The following is a 26690-nucleotide window of genomic DNA, read 5'->3' as shown; positions in this document are numbered from 1 at the left end:
AAACATATTGCTTCATGTGTAAATGTGTTGTGTCTTTCCACTCACTTCACTTGATTATAACTGATTTTATTTCTTTATAACATTTTATTCAAAAAAAGAGAAGCACATTAATTCACAAATGTGCTCTAACAAAGGTAAAGGGGAAAAATGTTTGCTGTTCATATGGCTTGTAATTGGGATGAAGTAAACATCTGTTGAGTAATTTAACATAAAATTGTTTGATAGTGTTAATTTGGAAAGCCAAAACTCTAGCGGGTCCACCAGACCCATGAACACTGGCTGAGTAACAAAAATACAAACACCATACAAGGGTTAAGCTATAGTGAACAAAGAGACTGCAAGCCTGAGGAAGTTTACTAGGAGATAAATAGGACTTTGTAACCTAAATGTTGTTTTGTGAGTCCCAGATGTTCATCTTTTACTTCTCTCTAATGAGTCTGATGAGTTTTACATAAAACAGAAGTGCTTCATGCTCCTGTTGCTGTATTTGTAGGTCTCTAAGGGCTCATTTACAAGTAACTAAATACAGAATGGAAAGTTATGGAAATTAATTTATGAGGTTTGGTTCCCTTTTTAGTACAGACACTCATCACTGAATCCTTCAGATAAACTATTATCAGACCCACAGAAAGTTATATCAAACAGTCCTACCCATGTCTATGTATTTATAAAGCTAATGAGAGATGCTGAACATGTGAAAATATTTACCAGATCTGTGAAGACCAGTTTATTGATACAATAATATCCCTCTTTAATGAACACAATAATTTTAAACATCATATTTGTAAACTTTTAAAGTAAATGTAACTCTCTTAGCCTTTGTTGTAAAAGTTAGGTATTCAGTACCTGGCGCAGTGAGAAGCAGTACAACAAATCCACTCACTGCTGCTGCAGTTACACTCATGGCTGCTCCTCTCATCTTTCTCTGCTACTTCAAATAAAATTACATCAGTAAAAAAATTGAGTTCTTGTATTTTACTGTAAAAAAATCTATCAAATAACTATATGAAAACATGAACCTCTACTTACCATAGAGAAAGATGCCGTCTTTTAACGATAATGTTTTTCAGTGATCAGTTCAGTAAGTAGAAGACAGAAGTCAAGCTGTTAAACTAATCACACTTCCTTCATCTTCCCATTAATAATCAGTATCATGCCAGTAAACCCGGGACGCTCTGGTTTCCGTGCACATGTAGCTCCTTCATATTTTCTATTAAGTCTTAAAGCGTTCTAATTCCAAACCTCAGCTCAACATGACCAAAGACATTTATAGAGAGAACAAGAACTAGTTTTACAACTTTTATTTATGTAACACGAGATCTCAACAAATTCCTCCTAGGACCTGGCGTCCACATATGTGGACATCACATTTTGGGACGTCTAGACCAAAATACTTAATTTTCTCTACAAGGGCCTGATATCCACTTACGAGGACATTATACTGCCACTGTTCTATCAAAATTTGAAACAAATGTCCTCATATGTGGATCTCATTTTTCTCAAAAACAAAAATTAGGTAAAAAAAAAAAAAAAAAATCTGGTAATTCTTTGTTTTTACATTTCTTTTGTTTTTACATTCACCCCAGTGAATTTTTACATTCACTCTTTCATGGCATGCATGAAAGAGTTCGGGTCTTAGGAGGTTAAGGTAATTCATATTGGGAAACCTAACTGTACAACAACATATAAAGAAACCCTACATAAGTGAGTGAAAGAGGATGAAAGATGCTCATTCAGTCAGGGGAGGTCAGCCTGAGCCCTGAAATACCCTGTGACATTAAATCTATGCTGTAGTTTTGCTTCTTCAAACCAAAACTGTCTGTAGTAGCACTCAGCACTGAGTGCTTTATTGTGAAAACAGTCTGTGCCACTCCTGTGTGTCACTTCCTCCCCTGCTTACCTTTCTGTGCAACTTTTGAATATTTTTTTTAAAACTAGGTGGAGTCGGAGCTATCACTTATCGATTTAATGGAATCAAAGCATTGATCTGAGTGGGTCAGATCAGCTCCAACAGAGGTGTTAAGGATGGAAATCGAGAAGCAGTTCTTTTGGAAGTGGCAGTGTGGTCATGGGAGAGTTACCTAAATGTTGCGATGCAGCTAGTTAAACTAAAGGCTACACAGGTTCAAAAATACACCCCAGTAGAGAAATTGTTTCAGTATAAGATCTACTTAACATGAGTAATACAGCGGAAAGTTAAAAAGCTTAAAACCCCATTAAAATAGACTGTAGCACTGGCTACATGTGTCCAAAAACCGATCAGTAAATGCAAAGTAAGGTGGGGGCCCTGAAGAAGGAAGGTGAAAAGACACACAACATCAACTTCACATCCAAAATGCTGTACAATGATGGAAATGTGAATGTGAGAGCCTACCACCAGGGAGGCCACAGTGCTACTGGTCTGTCCACCTGTAACCAAATGCAGCAACTAAAAGGATCTCAGATAAATAGTATTCCCAAAAGCTGGATTTTGCTGTTTTAGACACTCAGCCTAAAACCAAGTGCTCAGTCATATCAAATAAAAACACTAACATTTGTTCTGAAACTAAAATGCTAAATACATTCAGTAAAAACTACAAAAACACAATGATAAATATAAGCAATAAATGACCAGGTAAAACAGGCCAAACAGTATTAGATATTCACAACAGGCTGCCACCTGAGCTGTGTAGCACCAGTGCATTCTTCGCACTTCTTACAGCAGCCGGAGACCCCAGCACAGCTCTTAGTAAAGTCCCACACCCAGCTGCTCAAGCCAGGCAATTTTGTGAGAAAACAGTTCAATGAGCTGTCATCAGAAACAAATGCTGTGGCAACCACTGTGAAGAAAACACTGCAGGCTCTCTGACTGACTTTACAGCCAAAACCAGGGGCCCCAAAAGGTGGAGAAAAGTGCTGACGATTCTAAGCACTTTGACTGACAGAGGCCGTAGAAAACAGAACAGTCAATACTTTTTTGGTTTTGTTTCGTTTTAAGAATATTTCTAACTAGTTACAATAACATTATATTTGCTTCACAAAGTACTTATAATTGTTATATTTCCTAGCATTAGTTTTGTTTTGGGCAACGAAGAATAAAATCCAATTGGCCTCTGTTCCTGCCTCCCCCCTCCTTATTTCATGATTTGGTTTGGTCCAGGTGGATGCACTCAGGTGATGGTGATGTGAGATAGCACTGATTTTCTTTCCGATGTGATACCAAGTAAAATTCAGGCTGTTATTGATCCAATACTGATACTTTGTACAAAAAGTATTTACCTTCAGAATGAATACAAGACAACTTTGAGTTGGATTTTTATTTTTTTCTACACATACATACATACATACATACATACATACATACATACATACGTAGCAAGTAAGGGAGGAAGAGAAAGACAAAAGGCAGGAGTGCACCTGAAGGACAGAGGGCCATGACAGAACAGGTCAAAATCCACTGATGTAAGAAGCTGAGAGTCAGAGGAGAGAGAGAAAACAAAGACAGAAAAGGATTCATTCAAATAGAGGCTAAATGAGGCTCTAAAAGGTACTGAATCATGTGATATTTTTAGTTTTTCACACCAGGTAATAATGGAAAAGGGGCTTTAATTTTTGCTAAATAATACCACAGTGTTACAAGTCCTGATAAAACCTTAGAAATGAAAGAAGGTGTACCGATTTTGCCTGTGTGGTGACTTCACTAAATAAGTATTTGTTATTGTACAAGTAAAGCAAAAAAACCCACATAATCCAGAGGAGAATAAAGTGTTCAAACAATATGTCACTGTCAGGGCTGACAGGCATACCGGGCAATGGCCGGTGGGCCGACGCACATCTTTTGGCCGATATATATTAAAATTAAAAGTAGATCATGAATCATGTTTATCAACCGCGATTTGTTGATTTATTTGTTTATTTATTTATTTGAAGGACATTAGGCTAATCCAATGAAATCTCTCAGCCTTCCTCGGCCCGCCTGTCCCTCAAGTTTTGCCATTTGAGCTGACCGGAGTTGGAGAGGAGCGGCTATGGACAACCCAAAAGAGCGCAAGTGGGAAGCAGAAAATCTCAGAGAAAAAAAGGCAAAAAAGCCTTCAAGTCCACTCAACAAAATGCGCATAATTTACCGATATGTTTGCCCCCACAAGTTATACTGCAGCAGCAGCTGGTGCAGGGCCGGAGGAGGAGGCAGAATTAGCGAATCAGGGAGGAGGATGAGGAGAGAGACGTGGCACAGGGAAAGCTTGAGGAAGAGATCGGATTAGCTACTGTCAGCCCGGTAAAAGTAGCCGAAATGTTAACAGGGGCATTTCATGTAGGGAGTGCAAAAGGCTGTAGTGTGTAAGTGTAAGTGAGTGTAGTTGCGCGAGTGTATGTGTGAGAGAGAGACCGCGTTGGGGGAGGGGCTTGCATACACGTAAGCTTGCACACAGTCAGTGTATACTACTTCTACTACTGTGTTCATGTTCTGTTGTTTTGTATACTTCATCTGTTCGTATGTTGTATACTCATTGTTTGTTAAATAAAGTTTATAAAAAAAAAACTACTTCTACTACTACTACTACTAATAATAATAATAATAATAATAGTGAATTAAAGCAGAGTTAGGTGTCAGTGCACAAACTGTGTGTGTATGAGAGAGAGAAATGCCTTTATAGCCTTCATTTTTAATGATGCTGCAAGTAGATTTGGTGTACAGTTTTGTGGTATTTTAGCCTGCCATGAAGTTACAGTTTGCAGGCGTTACAGTTATTATCATGTAATATTTTAAAACATATTTAAAACTTTGCTTTGCTAAAACGGAGGATTTATCATTGATAGGTAACCAGAGAAATAACACTAGTGAAATTAACAGTCCATATATCCTCTGGTATGTCATGTGTGCTTTTGCATGTAGTAGAAATAATCATAGTGGGCCGCCATGACCGAAATGCCCTGGCATATTTTGGTCCCAGTTCACCCCTTTTCACTGTATAGTAGGAATAAATAATTTCATTATTTACAAACACCTACTGGCAGCAAAAGGAAACTACAGTTTGATTAGCAAAAAAATACTCTGTAGATTATATGTCATTTATTTTTCTTTTTTCTTTGTCAAGTAGACACTTTTACAAGCATGTTAGCTACTGTTTATAGAGCCACTATATTGTTTTTAGTTTGCACACAAAAGCTTGTGTCTATTAATGCTATGTGCACAAACATTTCAGATGCACATTGTTGCTATCAAATGGAATCCTTTGGCTCCACATCTAACTTTAACAGTAGAAGACAAAACGCATGCAATAAATTGCTAAACCTTGCATTCACTGACAGATCTGGCTTAATCTACATTAATCTAAGAACTAATTGAAAAATCTATAGCCATTTTTACATGTGCTTCACATTCAGAAGAATTTGTGCTTTAAACCTTAAATCAGGGGATTTTTCTAAATGCATCAAGCATTTGAACAGACTAAATCATAGGCAGATTCGTCCAGAAATAGTAAAAGAAAAAGTCGTGATTTTCGATGGAAACAAACACCCTTTATCATCACCTTTCTACATGCCACAGATTTTGGTTTGTCTCCTCTCTCTTTTAGGACTTCTGTATCATTTTTCTTTTCCCATATTAATTTTGTGTATGCTGGTGTCTTTAATGAAGCTACAAGCCCAGCAGTACTCTCTCCTTTGTCTTCTCTGTCTCCCAATGAACAGTAGACTGCAGGACATTAATTTCACCCCAGTGACATTAAATTTAGATGCCCCTCCTCCACCAAAGACAAGGAACCAGTGGATTTTTGTGTTGGATACAGACCAGTTTTGTTTAACTAACACAATGTATACCATTAGCTGCTGTAAAGGCAGTAATACAGTGAGTCACCATATAGCTGAAGTAACACATACATGCAGAGTAAGGATAATTTTACCCCAAACATCAGGAAAGGTGTTTCCATGCACACCAATCACATTAATAAACAGTATAAGCCACCTGTCTTGATCAGAAAGAAATTGTGATGTGAACGAGCGTGACTGGGTTAGAATCATCCAATTGGCATGAAGCGTTTTTATTTCGGTCATATTTTTAATTGATTTACTTGTGTCCATGTAAACATGGCTTGTGATACATACAAAATGATCCTCAAATATATAGAAACATAATCATTGATTGTTCATGATAATATCATGTTCATCACTGATTAATGACGAATGTGTACAATCTGTAAGCTGCAGACAGGCTATATCAGGGGTGGGCAATTCCAGGCCCCGAGGGCCGGTGTCCTGCAGGTTTTAGATCTCACCTTGGGTCAACACACCTGAATCACATGATTAGTTCGTTACCAGGCCTCTGGAGAACTTCAAGACATGTTGAGGAGCTAATTTAGCCATTTAAATCAGCTGTGTTGGTTCAAGGACACATCTAAAACCTGCAGGGACACCGGCCCTCGGGGCCTGGAATTGCCCACCCCTGGGCTATATCATAGTATTCTGCATTTAGAGTTGACAGGATAAGGTAAAGATAGTTTTGCAGAAATACAATTTGTACCCCATGAACCAAGAGGTGGCTTTGGCTGCTTCACCAAAGTTCTCTGATTCTATGCAAAATAAAATATTATTATTATTGTTGTCATTTTTGTGTACTCCAAAACACAAATGCAGCATAATATACCAGCAATATCTATAATGTATGGAAATTGAGGGGGTGGTCAGCACATCACAGAGATGTGGGTTTTAAGGTTCTGGTTACTTCGGACTCAAGTAGAAACAATGATTGGTATGATTATCCAGGAAGCTGGTGATTGATGTTGCTCAACTCCATATTAATTTGTTGTGATATCTGCCTGCAGACGGGTAGAAGAGACACAAGAAAAAAAAGTGTCAGTCAGATTTTAAAATTGTCTTTAAAATTATGATGCAAGCGTATTTCTGGACAAACTTACCAGTAAAAATATAATACAAAAAACATTTATTAGATCACTACCCAATGTAAGGTTCACGCCACAGCTGCCTAATCAATAATAATATACGTTTTAGTTAGTTTTTGGCAGATTTCTACATGATTTGTTTCTTTTTGTTTTTATGATAGATGGTCTAATAAATGTGTTAAGCACTGTGCATGCATGCATTGAATTCCCACTTATCTCTTTTCAAAAAGATATTAAAACATTACCATGGAAAAATTAGCTTAAGACTTGGCTTTCCATGTCGGGTTTTTAATCATACAGAGGAGCTGGATCTGCTGCTTCTTGGTTTCTGTAGGTATGATATTGATGTAATATGTATGTTGAACAGTGATCAAAAAAAGACAAACATTATTTAAAAAAAACAACAACAAAATAAATCTACTTTTAGCCTGATAGATGTGTGAGAAGGAACTCACCCTGGTGTGGTACTTGCACTCCTAAATGTGAGCATCTCTGCTTCTTCCTCCTTTTCCTTCCTGTGACTTTTGGTCAGAGATGGTCTAATTTGGGTGTAAACATGATCTGCCTGATGTTTGGAAAAGTGGACACTAGCATAGACAATGTCATCCTCTGTTGGCCATAGCTGCAGACATTAGAAACATAACTATTTTACACGCATGGATTATATACATAGAGAACTTAAGGTAAGTACAACTTATAAGGAAAGTTTACTATTTTGATTTTTCTGAAGCAGAGAGACAAAATCCACATTAGTTATTGTTGGTTTATTTCCTGTTCATGTTAGCGTACCTGGCTCGTTGACCCAGTGTTTTGGTTTTTATGTGTTTTGGAGCCTTGTTTTACGTCCTCTTTATCCTATATTTGCTAGTTTAGTTTGCTTATATTCTTGAGCTTATTCAGTATTTATGGTTTTGGTTGTCTGAGTTAGTAACTGGGCCTGTTCATATTTTGGTCTCGTCCTCTCTCTGTTGTGTTTCCTTGCTCCCTCTCTCCTCTGGCCTTCCTCCACTCCTTTGTCAGGCTCGTGTCAGTCTACGTCTCATGGTTTCCTGTTTTATTGTGACAGTCTTCCGTTCTATGTTCAGTGTGAATAGTTTAGCTTTCTCCATCTCTTTGTGTCTAATTTGTGTTCCCCATGTGTTTTGCCTTCCTTCGCCATTCCTTGTGTATTTAAACCCTCTGTTTCCCTAGCCTTCAGTGTTCAGCCAGGCTACCTGTTTAGCTCATGTGTTTACCAGTCCATTTTGTTATCCTGGACTAAATGTAAGAGTAAACACATGTAAAATGAAACACAAAGAAGAACATGGTTTGCTGTAAGATTAAAAAGTAATATACAGTTACTGCCCAATCAGTTATTACTTTAAGTCAAGCTGGAAACTAGAGATCGCAGCAGTCACTTTGAAAGTGTTTTCTTACTTAGAGTCTCACCTCTTCACTGTCATCTGGTCTCTCTACAGGCTCAGGAATCTGCTGCTTGGAGGCTCTGTTATGTTCATTTATTAAAATCCATTTTAAAAGACAAACAAAAGAACAAAACTCAAAGTTAAGATGAACAAATTTTAGACCACAGAATAATTGACACTAAAGATGCACTCACATGAACCACAGGATCAGAAAGATGAGTACGAGAGCCAGAAGAATAATGAGGAGAATAGCAGGAACCATAAGAGATACCATTGTCCATGTTCCTAAAAACAGTGATCAAATGCAATTATTAAACCTACTAGAAGTCATTCATTAGCTGACCCCACGTCCTCATTTTAGGTTTGACAGTGTTTTTTTTAGTAGATAAAGACGAATGACTTAAATATGAATTGAACTGTGGTTTGGGGAAGGCCTTGGCGATGGCTCCTGGGCCTGGCAGATCCACGTGTACTAATGAGAAGTAAAGAAGTGAAAGAAGTAAACTAAATGAAAAAAGTGAGGGAGTGTGGGGCACGAAAACGAGAATGAACAGCTTGTAGAACTGGGGGCTCAAATATATATAAATAAGAACCGGAAAGGGTGTGTTTGGGGGCGTGGAAATTCAGAATTTATCTCTAGCTAGTGTGTTATATATAAATATCAACAGGATAAATCCATTAAAGCATCTGTATTCCACTATTCATAGAACTTAATCTAAGCTCATTTTAATTACTGAGGATAAACCATTGACTGCTGTGGAAGCTCTTAGATATAATGCATTTGATTACACTGAGACAATCAACATCAACATCTTCTCACTCCACACAGGATTTTCACAAGAACTGGCCAATATTAGAAAAACACAACCAGGTGATGGATGTGGTATGAGCTTAATCAACATGGCTGGTCTAACTTACCTGCTACAGCTTTCAGCTTTAAGGTGGAGTTGTGACGTCCTCTGGTGTTCTGCACTTCACAAAAATAACTCCCACTGTGCTCAGATCTGAAGTCAGTGATGGTGAAGCTCTGTCCAGATGCTTTAGGTGAGTCTTCATCCTCCTTGTACCAGGTGTAATTAGCTGCTGGGTTAGCATCACTGCTACAGGTCAGAGTCACTGAACTGCCCTCCACTATCTCAGCAGAGGGACTCACTGACACAGAGGGAAGCTTTGGAGCATCTGGAGGAGAGAACATTTCCAGTTACATGATATGGACAAAAGCACTGGACCACCTACACTTTACACTTGCAAAAGCTGATCGGCTAGGTGCTTGACTTTATGTACCTGTGCTGACTGAAAGTAAGTGAATTTAAAGATTTAGAAATGTAGCCCTATATGTTTAAATACATTAATATTATTAGTGCTTAATATAAATAAGGTTAACCAAAGTGTTACTGAGATGCTAACTTAACACTTCAGGCACAGTACAACCCAAAGAGTATGATGTGAGCACATATTCTGCATATCAGAGAAATATCTGTGGTCAGTAAACATATTCTGACTTCTAATGGACCTATTCAGGCACAACACAAGACAGACGGAAACAACATTTTCAACATCTAATAGAGCTGCTCATTGACCTGCAGTAACTGACTGTGAATGTGAAGTAAGAAACAAAGCTGATGCAATTAGTAAAGAAAAACTTAAAACAGTCACAACAATCAGATTAGGCTTTTTTTTTCTAAATAAATAGTTTTACCCACATGTCACATTAACAGAGATGTATTTAGGTGCTGATGTTCCCAGCTTGTTCTCAGCTGTACAGTAATACTTCCCAGAGTCAGAGGGCCAAATGGAGCTGAAGGACAGCTGTGAATATTTACTGACAGGTGTTTGATTGTTCCTTTTGTACCAGGAGTAAGTGGCTGCTGGGTTAGCATCACTGCTACAGGTCAGAGTCACTGAACTGCCCTCCACTATCTCAGCAGAGGGACTCACTGACACAGAGGGAAGCTTTGGAGCATCTGGGAAAGAAAACACAAGGAGGTATTAGCATGTTATTAATTTGTTTAAATTCACTGAGCAGCTGCTCGGTGAATTTGAATGGTTTTAGTACAACAGTCACTGTCCTCATCCATATTACGACTTCATGTTCCAGTGGCATCACAATTCATCTTTTAGAAAAGGAAAAAAAAAGGAATTTTAAAAGTTTCATAGTGGTGTCACTAGGAGAGTGTTAGCAACCTAGAAAACATGGACAAAGTTCAACACGTGAATGTGGAAAGACCAAGTGTCGCTGGTGGTATTAGAGAATAGAATAAAATAATCCTTTAATTGTCCCACAAGGGGAAATTTGGGTGTAACAGCAGCAAGAAAGACACACATACAAACAAACAGTACACAAGACACAGAACAGAAACATACACAATTTTTACATATTTACATCAAGGACAATGGTTACCAAAAACAGAGTACTTTACTGTTAGGATACACGCTGCAATGTTTGCCAGTGTCTCAGAACAAATAGCGAGACAGACAGTTATTTAATCTAAATAATTTTTCATGTGGAGAACACGAATGACTGTTCAATCTTTCAGGATGGTGAGACTAGAGGAAACATTTGCTCATCCTCACTACAAAAAACAGAAAGGTTTAAAATCAGTTCCACTCACATTTTACTCCAATAAAGACGAAAGTGGATGTGCTTCTCCCCAGCTCATTCTCAGCTGTACAGTAATACTCTCCAGAGTCAGAGGGCTGGATGGAGCTGAAGGAGAGCTGCCGTTCATTACTCAGAGGTTTTTGACCATTCTTCTTGTACCAGGAGTAATTAGCTGCTGGGTTAGCATCACTGCTACAGGTCAGAGTCACTGAACTGCCCTCCACTATCTCAGCAGAGGGACTCACTGACACAGAGGGAAGCTTTGGAGCATCTGGAGGAGAAAACATTTCCAGTTACATGATATGGACAAAAGTACTGGACTACCTACATTTTACAATTACAAAAGCTGTTCAGCTAAGTGCTTGACTTTATACATCTGTGCTGACTGAAAATGACTGAATTCAAAGATTTAGAAATGTAGCCCTATATGTTTATCGTCACAAAATGTAGGTTTTTGAATTTTAAATGTTTAAATAAGAAACAAGTAAATAACAGATAAATAAACTGGTATTATTAGTGCTTAATATAAATAAGGTTAACCAAAGTGTTACTGAGAGATGCTATCTTAACACTTCAGGCACAGTACAACCCAAAGAGTATGATGTGAGCACATATTCTGCATATCAGAGAAATATATGTGGTCAGGCACAACATTTTCAACATCTAATAGAGCTGCTCATTGACCTGCAGCAACTGACTGTGAATGTGAAGTAAGAAACAAAGCTGATGCAATTAGTAAAGAAAAACTTAAAACAGTCACAACAATCAGAATAGGCTTTTTTTTTTCTAAATAAATAGTTTTACCCACATGTCACATTAACAGAGATGTATTTAGGTGCTGATGTTCCCAGCTTGTTCTCAGCTGTACAGTAATACTTCCCAGAGTCAGAGGGCCAAATGGAGCTGAAGGTCAGCTGTGAATATTTACTGACAGGTGTTTGATTGTTCCTTTTGTACCAGGAGTAAGTGGCTGCAGGGTTAGCATCACTGCTACAAGTCAGAGTCACTGAACTGCCCTCCACTATCTCAGCAGAGGGACTCACTGACACAGAGGGAAGCTTTGGAGCATCTGGGAAAGAAAACACAAGGAGGTATTAGCATGTTATTAATTTGTTTAATGCCATAGGAGCTGCTCAGTGAATTTGAATGGCTTTAGTACAACAGTCACTGTCCTCATCCATATTATGACTTCATGTTCCAGTGGCGTCACAATTCATCTTTTAGAAAAGGAAAAAAAAAGGAATTTTAAAAGTTTCATAGTGGTGTCACTAGGAGAGTGTTAGCAACCTAGAAAACATGGACAAAGTTCAACACGTGAATGTGGAAAGACCAAGTGTTGCTGGTGGTATTAGAGACAAGTTGATGAACAAATAATTCACAGTGTCCCCTCACTGAATGTATTGCATGTATTCAAATAGCCAGTTGAGGTTTTTGAGTTTGCATGATGAAGATGTGATTCCATGTAATTGCAAATTTGTACCACAAGGTGGGGTAGTTAATCTACAGTAGTGTCAAGTCTCATTTTGATTTCAAGAGAAAAACGTCATCTTTGTGGACAGGCAGATGTGGACGGGACAGTGGCTCCTGTCAAAATTGCTACAGTAATGAATGTTGCACTTGATTAATATTGCAGTTCTCCAACTAAGAAATAAGGGGACTAGAGCCTCTCCCAGCCACAGTGAGAGGCAGGATACACTGTGAAAAGTTTGCCAGTGTGTTTGATAACAAATAGCGAGACAGGCAATTATCTAATCTCAAATCCACATTTTCAGCCAATTTAGAATCCTCAGGTAATCAAGTGAACATGTCTTGCCTGCAGGAGAATATTCAAAATTAACGCCAGTTAGTTTGGATCCAGGAACTTCTTGCAGTAAGAAAAAAGTGCTAAGCAGTGCACGTGGAGGCACTGCTCACGGCCAGGCAAGACAGGTAACTGCTTTGGGCCCAAGGACAGTAGAGTCCTTGGGAATAGACAAACTTGAAATTACAGCATTGGCAGAGTGAAAAGTACAATGACAGATGGCTGCAAAGGTGAGGATGAGAAAAAGCAAGACGGTGAGTGGAGCAGATAATTTAAAACAATACTACATAACTAAATTCTGCTAGTCTGTAATGTAATGTCCACCAGCATCACATTATTTTCTTTTGTTTACTTTGACATGTAGCATTATTTAGCTAAGCTAGCAGAGCAGCTTGGTGTCCATGTGGCTGTCATGTTACCACGCTGAGAGCATCTGGTAAATGACTTGTTAGTGTAGCTAGCAGCTAGATTGAACATCACCTTGGTCTTGGTAAACACAGTCACTGCCTTTTCTAAGGTTATGTTATACTTGTTGTTTTGTAAGACACCAGTAATGGAGTGATTTGAAGGATGAACTCTTGGAAAACATGTTTTTGAAGTCAACTGATAAAAGATGTGTGTGACAGAGCTAACTGTCAAGGTGAATGCTAAGTTACTATATTTAGATGCGTGTACTTGTTTAGTGTAAATTCTTCTGCTATATGTGCAGTGTGCTGTGTCTGTTTTATTGTATTTTGCATATCTACCTGTGCAGGATCCAGTGCAAGTTTAATTCTCTGTAATAGAACTACTACATTACTCCTATCATATTGGATTAAAATAGTTATGCCCTAAAACATAATAGTGATTTTTGCTTAGGGTTTCAACAGACAATATGAGTATAAACTCCTTTTTAAAAACATGTCCCAACTTTTGGGATAATTGATGTAGTATTCTTGACAGTAATACATAAATCTCTAAAGGGAGGGAAAGTGGGGAAAACATTACAAAAGATAGATGTATTTGTAAGGGTATAAAACAGAATTGGATACATTTAGTGACACTTACATTTCACACCAAGAGAGATGTATTCAGGTGTTGACGTTCCCAGCTTGTTCTCAGCTATACAGTAATACTCTCCAGAGTCAGAGGGCTGGATGGAGCTGAAGGTGAGCTGTGGTTCTTTACTAAGCTGTGTTTGATTCTTGTACCAAGTGTATTTAGCTGCTGGGTTAGCGTCACTGTTACAGGTCAGAGTGACTGAACTGCCCTCCACTATCTCAGCAGAGGGACTCACTGACACAGAGGGAAGCTTTGGAGCATCTGGAGGAGAAAGAACAGGATGGCATATGCATCTAATTATTTTTAATGAAAGCTGACTTATTAATCAAATCAAATAAATGCATGAGCTACTCCTTAGAGTTTTGGACGTTGTTATCTGATCAGGCCAGTTTTCATAGCTATTCAATAATTTATCTTGTGGAGAACATGAATGTCAGTTCAAACTTTTAGGATGGTGAGACCAGAGGAAACATTTGCTCATCCTCACTACAAAAAACAGAAAAGTTTAAAATCAGTTCCACTCACATTTTACTCCAATAAAGACGAATGTGGATGTCCTCCTCCCCAGCTCATTCTCAGCTGTACAGTAATACTCTCCAGAGTCAGAGGGCTGGATGGAGCTAAGGGTGAGTTGCGGTTCTTTACTAAGTTGTGTTTCATTGTTCTTCTTGTACCAGGTGTAATTAGCTGCTGAGTTATTGTTACTGGTGCACATCAGAGTCACTGAACTGCCCTCCACTATCTCAGCAGAGGGACTCACTGACACAGAGGGAGGCTTTGGAGCAGCTGGAGGAGGAAACATTTCCAGCTACATGATATGGACGAAAGCATTGGACCACCTACACTTTACGAAAGCTGCTCGGCTAGGTGCTTGACTTTATTTATGTTACAGTTAGCGAGGCAAACCGCTGGAGATGAGAGAGGAAAGGACCCAAATGTAGACAACAGAGAGATAGGTGGAGGTCCACAAAGGCGAGCCTTTATTGGCAGCTTCAAAGTAACAAACAAAGGGATGGACTAAAACCACTAAAAAAAATAATAAACTGGGAGCAGCTAAACTGAAGAACATGGGAAACATGGAAAAAATTCCAAAAACCTTACAACCAGGAACGAGGTGCCTGAGACCCAAAAACATCAGTGAGGGAACACAGATGTAACACTGGGGATGATACGTAGGAAGAAGAACAGAATGATGAATGAACAGAGATGACAAACAGATGCTCTGACAAAGAATAGCGGTAAACACACACTAAATATACACACAAGGTAACGAGGGGACTGCGCTACAGGAGGGAGACACAGCTCAGCCTAATTAGACATGACAAGACAGGGAGGAAGCAAAACAGAATACAATGACATAGGACACAGACTTTCAAAGTAAAACAGGAAACACAAACGCGGAGACAAGGATGACAAAGAAGACACAGATACCTAAAACCTGGGGCAGGAAGGCACAGAGTAGACCAGTGTTTCACAACCTTTTGGAGCCACGGCACATATTTCACATTCGAAAAATCACATGAAACACCACCAAACAAAAATGTCACGAAAAGCATATTGATTATTTTTCCCCGTGTACGAGATAAAGCGGAATTGGTTCAGTTTGTCCTCAGTATACCTTTTTTTGCTTTACTCTGACCATTACTCATGCTAGTGGCGTCATCTGGGTCAGAATTTTCTCCAGGACTCAGGTCAGATTGACTGCTTTTTCTTTTCAAATATTTATCTATTGCTATTATGCGCAGCATCGCCTCACTCGCAGCATGACTATTACGAATGAATGAAGCCTTTGTGAACGAATTATGTAATTTCTTCTTCGTCTTCTTCCGTTTTACTGGCAACCAATTTAATTAGAGCAGGTAGTTGCACTGCCCTCTAGTGGAAGAGAATGTAATTGTTCTGCCTGTTACTCACGGTGGGCGGAGTACTAATCAGGTGGAACCAGATAATCTTCCATGGCACACCTATGTGGTATTAACGCTGCACATAATAGCAATAGATAGTGGTTGGGAATCACTGGAATAGACGGAACACGGGGGAGGCGCATAAACAAACGGTGACGATGAGAAAAAGCAAGACAGTGGTGAGTGAAGCAGGGGATTTAAAAGAACACTAAATAACTAAATGCTTCTAGTCTGTAATGTGACGTCCATCAGCATCACATTTTACTTTGACATTTAGCATTATTTAGCTAAGGTAGCAGAGCAGCTTAGTGCGTTCAGCTTAGCGTGTTATTTCCATCATAACAGAATAAAGTAGTTATTCATTGTACAGTGAACATTATGCCCAAAAAAATAATGGTGATGAATTTTTCACAGGGCTCTCCGTTAATTTTTGCTTGGGGTTTCAACAGAGAATATGAGTATAAACCCTTTTTTTAAAAAAAAAACATGTCCCAACTTTTGGGATAATTGATGTAGTATTCTTGACAGTAATACATAAATCTCTAAAGGGAGGGAAAGTGGGGAAAACCTACAAAAGATAGATGCTTTCTTAAGTGTATAAAACAGAACTGTATACATTTAGTCACACTCACATTTCACATCAAGGGAGATGTATTCAGGTGTTGATGTCCCCAGCTTGTTCTCAGTTATACAGTAATACTCTCCAGAGTCAGAGGGCTGGATGGAGCTGAAGGACAGCTGTGGTTCTTTACTAAGCTGTGTTTGATTCTTGTACCAGGTGTATGTAGCTGCTGGTTTAGCATCACTGCTACAGGTCAGAGTCACTGAACAGCCCTCCACTATCTCAGCAGAGGGACTCACTGACACAGAGGGAAGCTTTGGAGCATCTGGAGGAGAAAACATTTTCAGTTACATGATATGGACAAAAGCATTGGACCACCTACACTTTACACTTACAAAAGCTGATCGGCTAGGTGCTTGACTTTATGTACCTGTGTTGACTGAAAGTAAATGAATTTAAAGATTTAGAAATGTAGCCCTATATGTTTAAATAAATAAACTAATAAATATTATTAGTGCTTAATATACATTTAGTTTAACAAACTGTTACTGAGATGCTAACTTAACACTTCAGGCACAGTACAACCCAAAGAGTATGATGTGAGCACATATTCTGCATATCAGAGAAATATCTGTGGTCAGTCAACATATTCTGACTTCTAATGGACCTATTCAGGCACAACACAAGACAGACGGAAACAACATTTTCAATATCTAATAGAGCTGCTCATTGACCTGCAGTAACTGACTGTGAATGTGAAGTAAGAAACAAAGCTGATGCAATTAGTAAAGACTCCAAGAAGACTGGGTACTCTGAACCGTTGTTTGGAACATAAGCACAGACAACAGTAAGGACCGGTTCCCCGACCCAAAAGTGCAGGGAACAAACACTCGTCCACCGGGAGAAACCCCAATGTACAGGCAGCAAGCCGAGGGGATACTATGATACCCACCCCAGACCCTCGCCTCTCACCAAGGGCAACTCCAGACTGAGACATAGTCCAGCCCCTCTCCAGGAGACTGGTTCCACAGCCCAAGCCGTGCATTGAGGTGAGCACAGTTATATCTAGCTCGTAGCTCCCAACCTCACACAATAACTCATGCTCCTTCCCCACCAGAGAGGTGACAGTCCATGTCCCAATCACTAGTTTCGGTAGTCGGGCATTAGTCCACCAGGACCTCCGCTCCTAACCGCTGCCCGACACATATTGCACCCGACCCCTACAGTGCTTCCTGCAGGTTGTGGGCCTACAGGAGGATGGGCCCATGTCCCTTTTTCTCACTGTGCCCTGCCAGGCCCCATAGACCATTTTCAATCCCCTGGTTGAGGGAAGGAGGTTTTCACCCAACCTTTGTCCTGTCCCCTTGGCACAACAATACCCCCAAAGCATAATGTTTCCGCCTCCATGTTTGATGGTAGGGACGGTGTTCTGGGAGTCATAACCAGTATTCTAGGTCTTCCAAACACGACAAGTTAAGTTGATGCCAAATAGCTCGATTTTGGTCTCATCTAACCACAACCCTTTCACCTGGTCCTCCTCTGAATTATTGAGATGTTTAGTGGCAAACCCTCTCACAGCTGCTTTGCAATGGTCATGTAGCTCATTCCACCATTGTGTAGGTCTACAATTTTGTCCCTGATATACTTGGGAAGCTCGTTGGTGTTGGACATGGTGCAGAGTTTGGAATCTGGATAGACTGATTGTTTCTATGGACTAGCACATGCTTATACATGTAACAAGGTGAGAAGGCTCCCAATGTCAGCTCATTCTTGTATAAAATACACCACAAAGCCAGAAGAACTTATTTCCTTCATGAAAATGAACATGTATAACTTTTTAGAAATGCATTTTTCCTGATTTTTTTGTTTTTGTTCGATCTCACACTGTTCAAATAAACATACCATTAAAATTAAAGACTGATCATTTCTTCGTTAGTGGGCAAACTTACAAAATCAGCAGGGGTTTAAATGTAACAAAGCAGTACTAAATATATCTTTAATATTCACACTGATATGGAGTCATTTTGCAGTCATTATCTCCAACATTCCTCACAGCATTACTGGAGGCCAATGTAATAACATCCAGAGTAAGTATCTGATTACACACCAAGTTTCTATGACTTTTTGAGGGCAAATACCAAACTGTCAGTTTTATCTGAATTTAGAAACTGAAAATTAGCGGTCATCCAGAGCTTTATATCTTTAAGACATTCCTTTAGTTCAGCTAATTGGTCTGTTTCATCTGGCTTTATGGATAGATAAAGCTGCATATCATTTGCATAACAATGTAAATGTATACTATGGCTTCTAATGATACTCCCTAAGGAAAGCATGTATGGTCCTAGTCCTAAATAGAACTGGTCCTAGCACAAAAGCCTGTGGAACTCCATAAGTAATGTTAATGCGTGAAGAAAATTCCCCATTTACATGAAAACACTGTAGTCTATTCAAAAGATGTGGTTCAAACTACTGCAGCAGCACAGGACCTTTAATATCTCTATCGTTCCACTCAGCAATTGGCCTCCCAACAATATAAAAGCTTGTACTGAGCACACTGGTCTAAGTGTGGGCAGACCTGATAGTGGCGAGCTTTCGTGTTGCCTCATGTGCGTTAAGTGTTGTTTTGAGTAGCTAGTGCCTTCTGCGTGCCTTCTGTGATTTCCTCTTGTTTGTAAAAAATCTATTTTCTTTTCATCATCTTTTAGTTTGTGGTTGTTGTTTATTTGGCTGATGTAAATAATTTATTTAACCCACATTTCACATCAACAGAGATGTTTTTAGATGTTTTCTTCCCGATTTTGTTCTCGGCTGTACAATAATACTGTCCAGAGTCAGAGGGCTGGGTGGAGCTGAAGGAGAGCTGCCATTCATTACTGAGAGGTGTTTGACCATTCTTCTTGTACCAGGAGTATTGAGCTGCTGGATTTGCATCACTGCTACAGGTCAGAGTTGCTGATCCACCCTCCCTGATTTCATTAGGAGGGCTCACCCACACTGACAGAAACCTTGGAGCATCTGGGAGAGGAAATACAGTTATGCAGCTGGTCAGTATTTAATGCAAACAACGAGGAAGTGGCAAAATGTGACAGAGGTTTTCTGTGTCCGTAGCAATTTGTTGTATAAGAATAAGAACCCATAATGGAACTAGAAAAAAAAACAGTAAAGCTACTGAAGTCATAGTATATAATAAAGAGTATATTTATTCATATTTTTAAAGGGACAACCAAACTTTTACAATAACTGGTATTAGCATAATCCAACTGTTGTAAATCTCTGTAGGGAGGGAAATTGGGGACTCACTACAAAAGAAAGAATTAAAATTAATTTCACTCACACTTCACGTCAATAAAGATAGATTCAGATGTCCTCCACCCCACTTTGTTTACAGCTGTACAGTAATATTCTCCAGAGTGAGAGGACTGGATGGAGCTCAAGACAAGCTCTTTACTGAGATATCTTCGGCCATTCTCCTTGTACCAGGTGAGAGTAGCTGGTGGGTTAGCATCACTGCTACAGGTCAGAGTCACAGAAGTCCCCTCTTTGATTTCACCAGTGGGACTCACAGACACTATAACAACTTTGGGAGCATCTGGGGGAAAAAGCATGTTTAAGAGCTGTTAAAACAGACCGATCAATTTCAACTGGGAACACTAAAGTAAGGAAGGGATGAACAAAACTGGAGGGTTAATAAACATAGAAATAAACATAGTCATAAATTACATCAACTGATGCAGTGTAGATAGTTAAACTTTGTACATAAATTCAACCAAGGGATTTCTCAGAAATAAAAATCCCTTGCTGTGGTCTAGAGATGTTTGCTAATGTTCTAAAAACTTCTTCACATCAAAAATGTTGGCCAAGGGGAGTAAGTAAGGCAGTAAGAGGAAATGTTTCTGTTTGGACAATAAATCACAGAAGCTTGTCTTCTTGGCAATGCTAGCTGTGTTTCCACGCAAAGACCAGAAATTAACTGATCTCAGATTATTGAAAGTTGAGCCAATGATAGCTTTTCAAGCATGCTAGTCTGCCATCTCTCTCTCCTCAAAGACAGATCCATGCACAAATAACCAGGAAAAAAAGCTGCTGGCACCTCAGATTGACAAGCTCTGGCCTTTGTTACTGGGCCAAATACACGTCCACGAAAGGGAGGATGCTAGCATGTTTCAATCTGTCTGCCACTTATAAATTAGGAAGTGAATTATTATTATAAATCACTTCCTAAATAAATTATTATAATTATATATAATTATATATATTTATAATTAAATAAATTATAAATCATTATTTATTTATTTATGTATTGCCAACTAAGGAGGTTGGAAAGGAAGTGACTGGACTTTTTTAAGTTTTGTGAAGATGTTTCACTTCTCATCTGTCTTGTTCACTTCTAAAACCAAATGGTGAAAAGTTCCAGGTATTTAAACCCAAGAGACAGTTGTCGCTTAAGGGGTTGTTGACCATCTATTGATCATGTGCCTCATCACATAAGCCAAGGTGTGAAAAAGGTATGGGTCAGAGGTTTTGGATGATACATCCCTGTTGGATGATAATAACATGAAGTAGGAAAGTGCATTATTATCTTTGTGTGAACGCCTGTTTCTCATGTTGTGGGGAAAAGGCGTTTCTTTACATTCTAATATTGTGGTGACCATCCTCATGATGATGCTGAATAACAATTTAGAATTGGAGAACATGACAACTTTCTTTTAATTTGGTCAGACTATTGTTTTAAAGCTTTAATCATGTCCACTGTTTTATGGACTAAAGTGAGAGAGTAGAGTATAGATTGTTCAAAACATACAAAAGATAGACAAAATGTTGTGGCAATTAATTGAAAAATGATTTTTAGAAATTTAATGGACTCTCTGCATGACTGCATTTTTGAGAATGATGTTAATGTTTTACATTATTTTCACAAATCCTTTGAAACAAATTAAATGAATTAAATAAAAAAAGATAAACTCTTTAACACACAAGGAAGATTTCAGAGTCTAAGGAAGAAAAATACTAAACATAATAGTTTCACTCACATTTCACATCAATAGAGATGGATTTAGGTGTCATCAAACCCAGTTTATTTTTAGCTATGCAGTAGTACTGTCCAGAATCAGAGGCTTGGATGGAGCTGAAGACAAGCTCTTTACTGAGATATCTTTGGCCATTCTCCTTGTACCAGATGTAATTAGCTGCTGGGTTAGCTTCACTGCTACAGGTCAGAGTCACTGAAGTGCCCTCCTTGATTTCATCAGTGGGACTCACTGACGTAGTAACAACTTTTGGAGCATCTGCAAGAAATAATATGAAATAGAAGTAGGAAAATGCAGCGTTGTTGTGTTTCTGTGTACTTGTATTTTTCATATTGTGGGAACAATGGCAATTGATCAAATCATAGTTTTGGTCCTTCATTCATGTTGACCTGTTTGTGGTACTACAAGAAACTGTCTTTTTTTCACTGCATGTTTGAATTAATTGTTGATAATGAAATTAACAAGTTTGTGTGTGTGTGTGTGTGTGTGTGTGTGTGTTTTGCAAAGAAATTTATCGGGACAAATCTACAATAAGAAATTAACAGAGAAACTCTTTGTTGAATAAGGATGTTTTAAGAGCCTTAAGAAGAAAAATGTTAGTATCGCTCACATTTTACATCAATGGAGATGGATTCGGATGTCCTCCACCCTAATGTGTTTGCAGCTCTACAGTAATACTCTCCAGAATCAGAGGACTGGATGGAGCTGAAGATGAGCTTTTTAATCGGGTGTCTTTGGCCGTTCTTCTTGTACCAGGTGTGAGTAGCTGGTGGATTAGCATCACTGCTACAGGTCAGAGTCACTGAACCACCCTCATTGATTTCACTGACATTGGGACTTGCTGACACAATAACAGCTTTAGGAGTATCTGGAGGAAATAATATGAAAATTAGACAGGAAATTGAAAATGCTTTGACCAAACGCTGATTATCAACTTTTTACAGTTGCGGAACCAAATTTATGGAAGTAATTGTTTTTAAAATTTTCTTTAGAATTTTTCTTCATCAGGTCCCTGTGCAATTTTTTATCATAAAAATTAAAAGTCATCAGTCAGGCATTTATTAAATTTTATTGGAATTCCACGTGAAAGACCAATACAAAGTGGTGTACACGTGAGAAGTGGAACGAAAATCATACATGATTCCAAACATTTTTTACAAATAAATAACTGCAAAGTGGGGTGTGCGTAATTATTCAGCCCCCTTTGGTCTGAGTGCAGTCAGTTGCCCATAGACATTGCCTGATGAGTGCTAATGACTAAATAGAGTGCACCTGTGTGTAATCTAATGTCAGTACAAATACAGCTGCTCTGTGACGGCCTCAGAGGTTGTCTAAGAGAATATTGGGAGCAACAACACCATGAAGCCCAAAGAACACACCAGACAGGTCAGGGATAAAGTTATTGAGAAATTTAAAGCAGGCTTAGGCTACAAAAAGATTTCCCAAGCCTTGAACATCCCACGGAGCACTGTTCAAGCCATCATTCAGAAATGGAAGGAGTATGGCACAACTGTAAACCTACCAAGACAAGGCCGTCCACCTAAACTAAACCTCTTGGAGTCTGCAAAAGACTTGAGACTGGGGCGGAGGTTCACCTTCCAGCAGGACAACGACCCTAAACATAAAGCCAGGGCAACAATGGAATGGTTTAAAACAAAATATATCCATGTGTTAGAATGGCCCAGTCAAAGTCCAGATCTAAATCCAATCGAGAATCTGTGGCAAGATCTGAAAACTGCTGTTCACAAACGCTGACCATCTAATCTGACTGAGCTGGAGCTGTTTTGCAAAGAAGAATGGGCAAGGATTTCAGTCTGTAGATGTGCAAAGCTGGTAGAGACATACCCTAAAAGACTGGCAGCTGTAATTGCAGCAAAAGGTGGTTCTACAAAGTATTGACTCAGGGGGCTGAATAATTACGCACACCCCACTTTGCAGTTATTTATTTGTAAAAAATGTTTGGAATCATGTATGATTTTCGTTCCACTTCTCACGTGTACACCACTTTGTATTGGTCTTTCACCTGGAATTCCAATAAAATTGATTCATGTTTGTGGCTGTAATGTGACAAAATGTGGAAAAGTTCAAGGGAGCCAAATACTTTTGCAAGCTACTGTACATGAACACGACATTGGAGTGAATATCTGTTCAACCCAATTCACTCTTGTTAAAGATGATTTACTCACACTTCACATCAATACAGATGGATTCAGATATCCTTCTGCCAAGCTCATTCTCAGCTGTACAGTAATACTCTCCAGAGTCAGAGGTTTGGATGGAACTGAAGGAGAGCTGCCATTCGTTACTAAGAGCTGTTTGAGTGTTCTTCTTGTACCAGGAGTATTGAGCTGGTGGGTTAGCATCACTGCTACAGGTCAGAGTCACTGAACTGCTGTCCCTGATTTCAGTAGAAGGGCTCACCCACACTGAAGAAAACCTTGGAGCATCTGGGATTAAAAAAAAAAAAGATGCAGTTGGTCAGTTTTTTTATGTAAATGATGAGGAAATGAAAAAATATTAAAATCATGAGTCTGAACAATTTGTACTTTTTTCACTTTCATGATATAGCATATTGAGATACCATAACCTGAATTTAATATCTAAATCTCTGTGAACTCACTAACAGATATTTGATATTTTGTTGTTTACAGTAAGTAAATGTCTGTCCATGTGTGCAGATAGATGTTTATGGTGACACTGTGGAGTAAACTCACACACTGCAGCAGAGCGGTAACCCTCATGTCCTTTAACAGCACAGGAATAGCTGCTGTCATCATCTCTAACAGAGACTCTCAGAGAAGATGTTTCTTCCTTTAATTTCTGTCCATTATGGTACCAAACATACAAGGGAGGACCAGTTATGTCACAGCTGCTGTGACACTGCAGCTCAGTAAGGGCTGATGATCTTTTCACCTGCACTTTGAGGTCTGAGTGATACAAAAACAATCCACAATCCCCAAAGAGCATGAAGACAAAGATTTAGAGTAGTGTTTAATAAAAGCAACAGAAAACAAATTAAAAAGATCAAACTCTTAATGAAACTCTTACCTGTGACAGACAGATTGACTCCAGGTGAACCAGTAAAACTTCCACCTGGTTGGTTTGTTGTGAATCTGAACTCGTATTCAGCTGAGTCTCTCTCTCTCAGGTCTGTGATCCTGAGAGTGCAGTCGTTCTCATCAAAGATGTATTCAACTCTATCTGTGTAGGCTGGGTTATTATTTACATCCAGAACACTTTTATGACCATCTTTAATAAACCAAACTCTTTCCTGAGCTGTGTTATGAACATTGTTTATTATGGGTGGATAACTGTAGCTGCAGCGTATGTCCACTGTTGAGCCTTTCAAGGCGCAGATGTGAGTGGAAGTGTAAGTCACTGACCAACCAGTCTGACCCAGTACCGCTGTAACACAGAGCACATCAGTACAGTCACAGCAACATCATTAAGTAGCACACATACACTTCAGACAGGAAGTCATTAATACAATGTTTTGATCTCACATCTTTGACGACTGCATACATGGTGTATGCATTTCTAGTTAATCTTTACCATTTTTTTTGTGTGTGTGTAGCTTGACTTCCTGGACATCTCAGACACTCTCACGTTCATTACTTGAAACAAACAGAGTTTTATAAGCAGAAGCACTGCTCTGTGGACTGTATGTTATTTTGCGAAGAACAGCAATGGACATGATGGAACACCACAAAGTCATTAAATAACCACTACAATACAAGTACTGTTATTCTCCAGGCATTAGTTATTAGTAATAATGGCTTTTATAAATTAATTCTTCTTTGTCTAATTTTTTAATGCTTTAATGAACACCTTAAGTGGCATTAGGATTTGAGAGATTTGTGTCTATATGTTTTTTCTGTATATCTCTAAAGATAGATTAGTGGTAGACATGGAGACAATCTGAACTTTACACTGGAAAGTAAGAAAGTGGTGAGGTGTGGTTCCTTTTTTATATACAGACATGCAGACCTTTTAGTGAATCGTTCAGGTGAACTATGACAGCTCCAGTAATGCAGTTGAAACTTTGCAACAGTTTTTATACAATGATACGCAGCACAGAAACGTTGAGGTAAACAGATACTCAGAGTTACATTTAACAGATCTATAAAGACAAATTTACCAGCACGAGTGTATGACTTAATGCTAAACAGATGATAGCACAAAATATTATTTGGTACATGTTAAGAGTCTTTTAGCTTTAACTTTTTAACTTCAGAAAAAGCGCATTGAAAGTTGCGAAAGTCTGATCAACAGTACCTGACACAGAGAGGAGGACAAGAAATCCACTTGCTGCTGCAGTTAAACTCATAACTGCTCTTCTCATCTGTATGTGCAGCTTCTGAGAAAGTCAGATCTGCCAACATAATAACAGTTGCATATTTTACTGTGCAAGGAAAATCAGTCGATAAAATAAATACATAAAACATCAGCTTCTACTTACAACACAGAAAGATGTTATCCTAAAAGATAATATGATGAGTACTGGAACAGAAGCCAGAGGTCAAGCTGTCAAACTACTCAGACTTCTTCCTCTTCACATTTTAAATAAGCATGAAACCAGTAAGTCTGTCACTGGATTTTCTTGTTCTGCAAAGCACACACAGCCCACTAAACAGTTTCTATGAAAGAATGAACAATGAACAATTTATTTAGTTTTGTGGTGTGCTAATACCAAACATCTGTCACCACCGCCTGCTAATACAAGACAAACAGATTTGGGGAGAGAAAGAGAAATTATTACTGGTTTACAAATTTTATTTATTTAGCACCAACATGCAACTAAGATACATAGATAGATAGATTTTTTTAAAATAAAAAAAGTTATAACCATAGACGAACAATATCTGAATTGCAAATGTTTTCTTGTAACTGTAGTTAAAAAACCAAGGTCTGCAAAGGTACAGTGCTATTCACTATCAAGTCCTTCAGCTGCTTCCTTGATTCTAGCAGCTAGCATTGTAGATTCATGTGTTTATCAAAAAGATTTTTGCAAGTACAGAGAAATTCAGTAACTAAACTATTTTGTCTAAACAGGCCCGACATTATTTTAAAACTCTTTAGGCTAATTTTAGAAGCTTAAACTAGAAGTTAGTGAGGTAACTTCAACTCTTCATAGTGGTTCAGTTCATGCCCAGCTCATCTGTGTTTGAGAAACAATGCCGTGGTATTAGTTTGTAGTGTTATTAAAACACCTATAATATAATACATACGAGTCACAAAATGTTATTAAATTTAAATGTAGTCATGGCAGTTAGAGTAAAATGAAGTGAAAAAGACTGAGTCAGAGAGAAAGAGAGAGTGAAAGAGAAAGACGGAGGCAAACAGGGAGACAACAGAGAGAGAGAGAGAGAACATGCTGTTTTAGAAAGATAAAAGCATCATAATTAATCACTTAGAATTAAGTTTGTTTCATTTATGCAATACAATGTGTTTAATCTCACTTCAGCATCT

At 38.6% G+C, this 26690-nt stretch overlaps 1 protein-coding gene across 1 annotated transcript; it reads right to left on the bottom strand.

The window, feature by feature from the left end:
* Window positions 1-6436: 6436 nt before the first annotated feature.
* Window positions 6437-25587, bottom strand: LOC109202532 (hemicentin-1-like). The gene is made up of 19 exons (XM_025907918.1): window positions 25497-25587; window positions 24270-24626; window positions 23936-24148; window positions 23408-23668; window positions 21832-22089; window positions 21225-21479; window positions 19529-19783; window positions 18949-19209; window positions 16265-16519; window positions 14254-14514; window positions 13735-13989; window positions 11695-11955; window positions 10897-11157; window positions 9988-10248; window positions 9203-9463; window positions 8479-8569; window positions 8310-8364; window positions 7337-7503; window positions 6437-6797 (listed from the first exon to the last, which is right to left on the bottom strand). Exons 1-19 carry the CDS (start codon window positions 25561-25563, stop codon window positions 6737-6739), a joined length of 4116 nt encoding a protein of 1371 aa, XP_025763703.1. The 5' UTR covers window positions 25564-25587; the 3' UTR covers window positions 6437-6736.
* Between the last annotated feature and the right edge of the window lie 1103 nt (window positions 25588-26690).

The sequence above is a fragment of the Oreochromis niloticus genome, linkage group LG6 (assembly GCF_001858045.2).
Source record: "Oreochromis niloticus isolate F11D_XX linkage group LG6, O_niloticus_UMD_NMBU, whole genome shotgun sequence".
Lineage (NCBI taxonomy): Eukaryota > Metazoa > Chordata > Actinopteri > Cichliformes > Cichlidae > Oreochromis > Oreochromis niloticus.
This window is presented reverse-complemented; position numbering and strand designations above follow the sequence as displayed.

Coding starts and splice junctions, on each gene's coding strand:
- LOC109202532 (XM_025907918.1), bottom strand. CDS start 25,563: ATGAGAAGAGCAGTTATGAGTTTAACTGCAGCAGCAAGTGGATTTCTT. Junction 23,669..23,935: donor TTACCGCTCTGCTGCAGTGT/GTGAGTTTACTC, acceptor TTTTAATCCCAG/ATGCTCCAAGGTTTTCTTCA. Junction 9,464..9,987: donor CATCTCTGTTAATGTGACAT/GTGGGTAAAACT, acceptor TCTCTCCTCCAG/ATGCTCCAAAGCTTCCCTCT.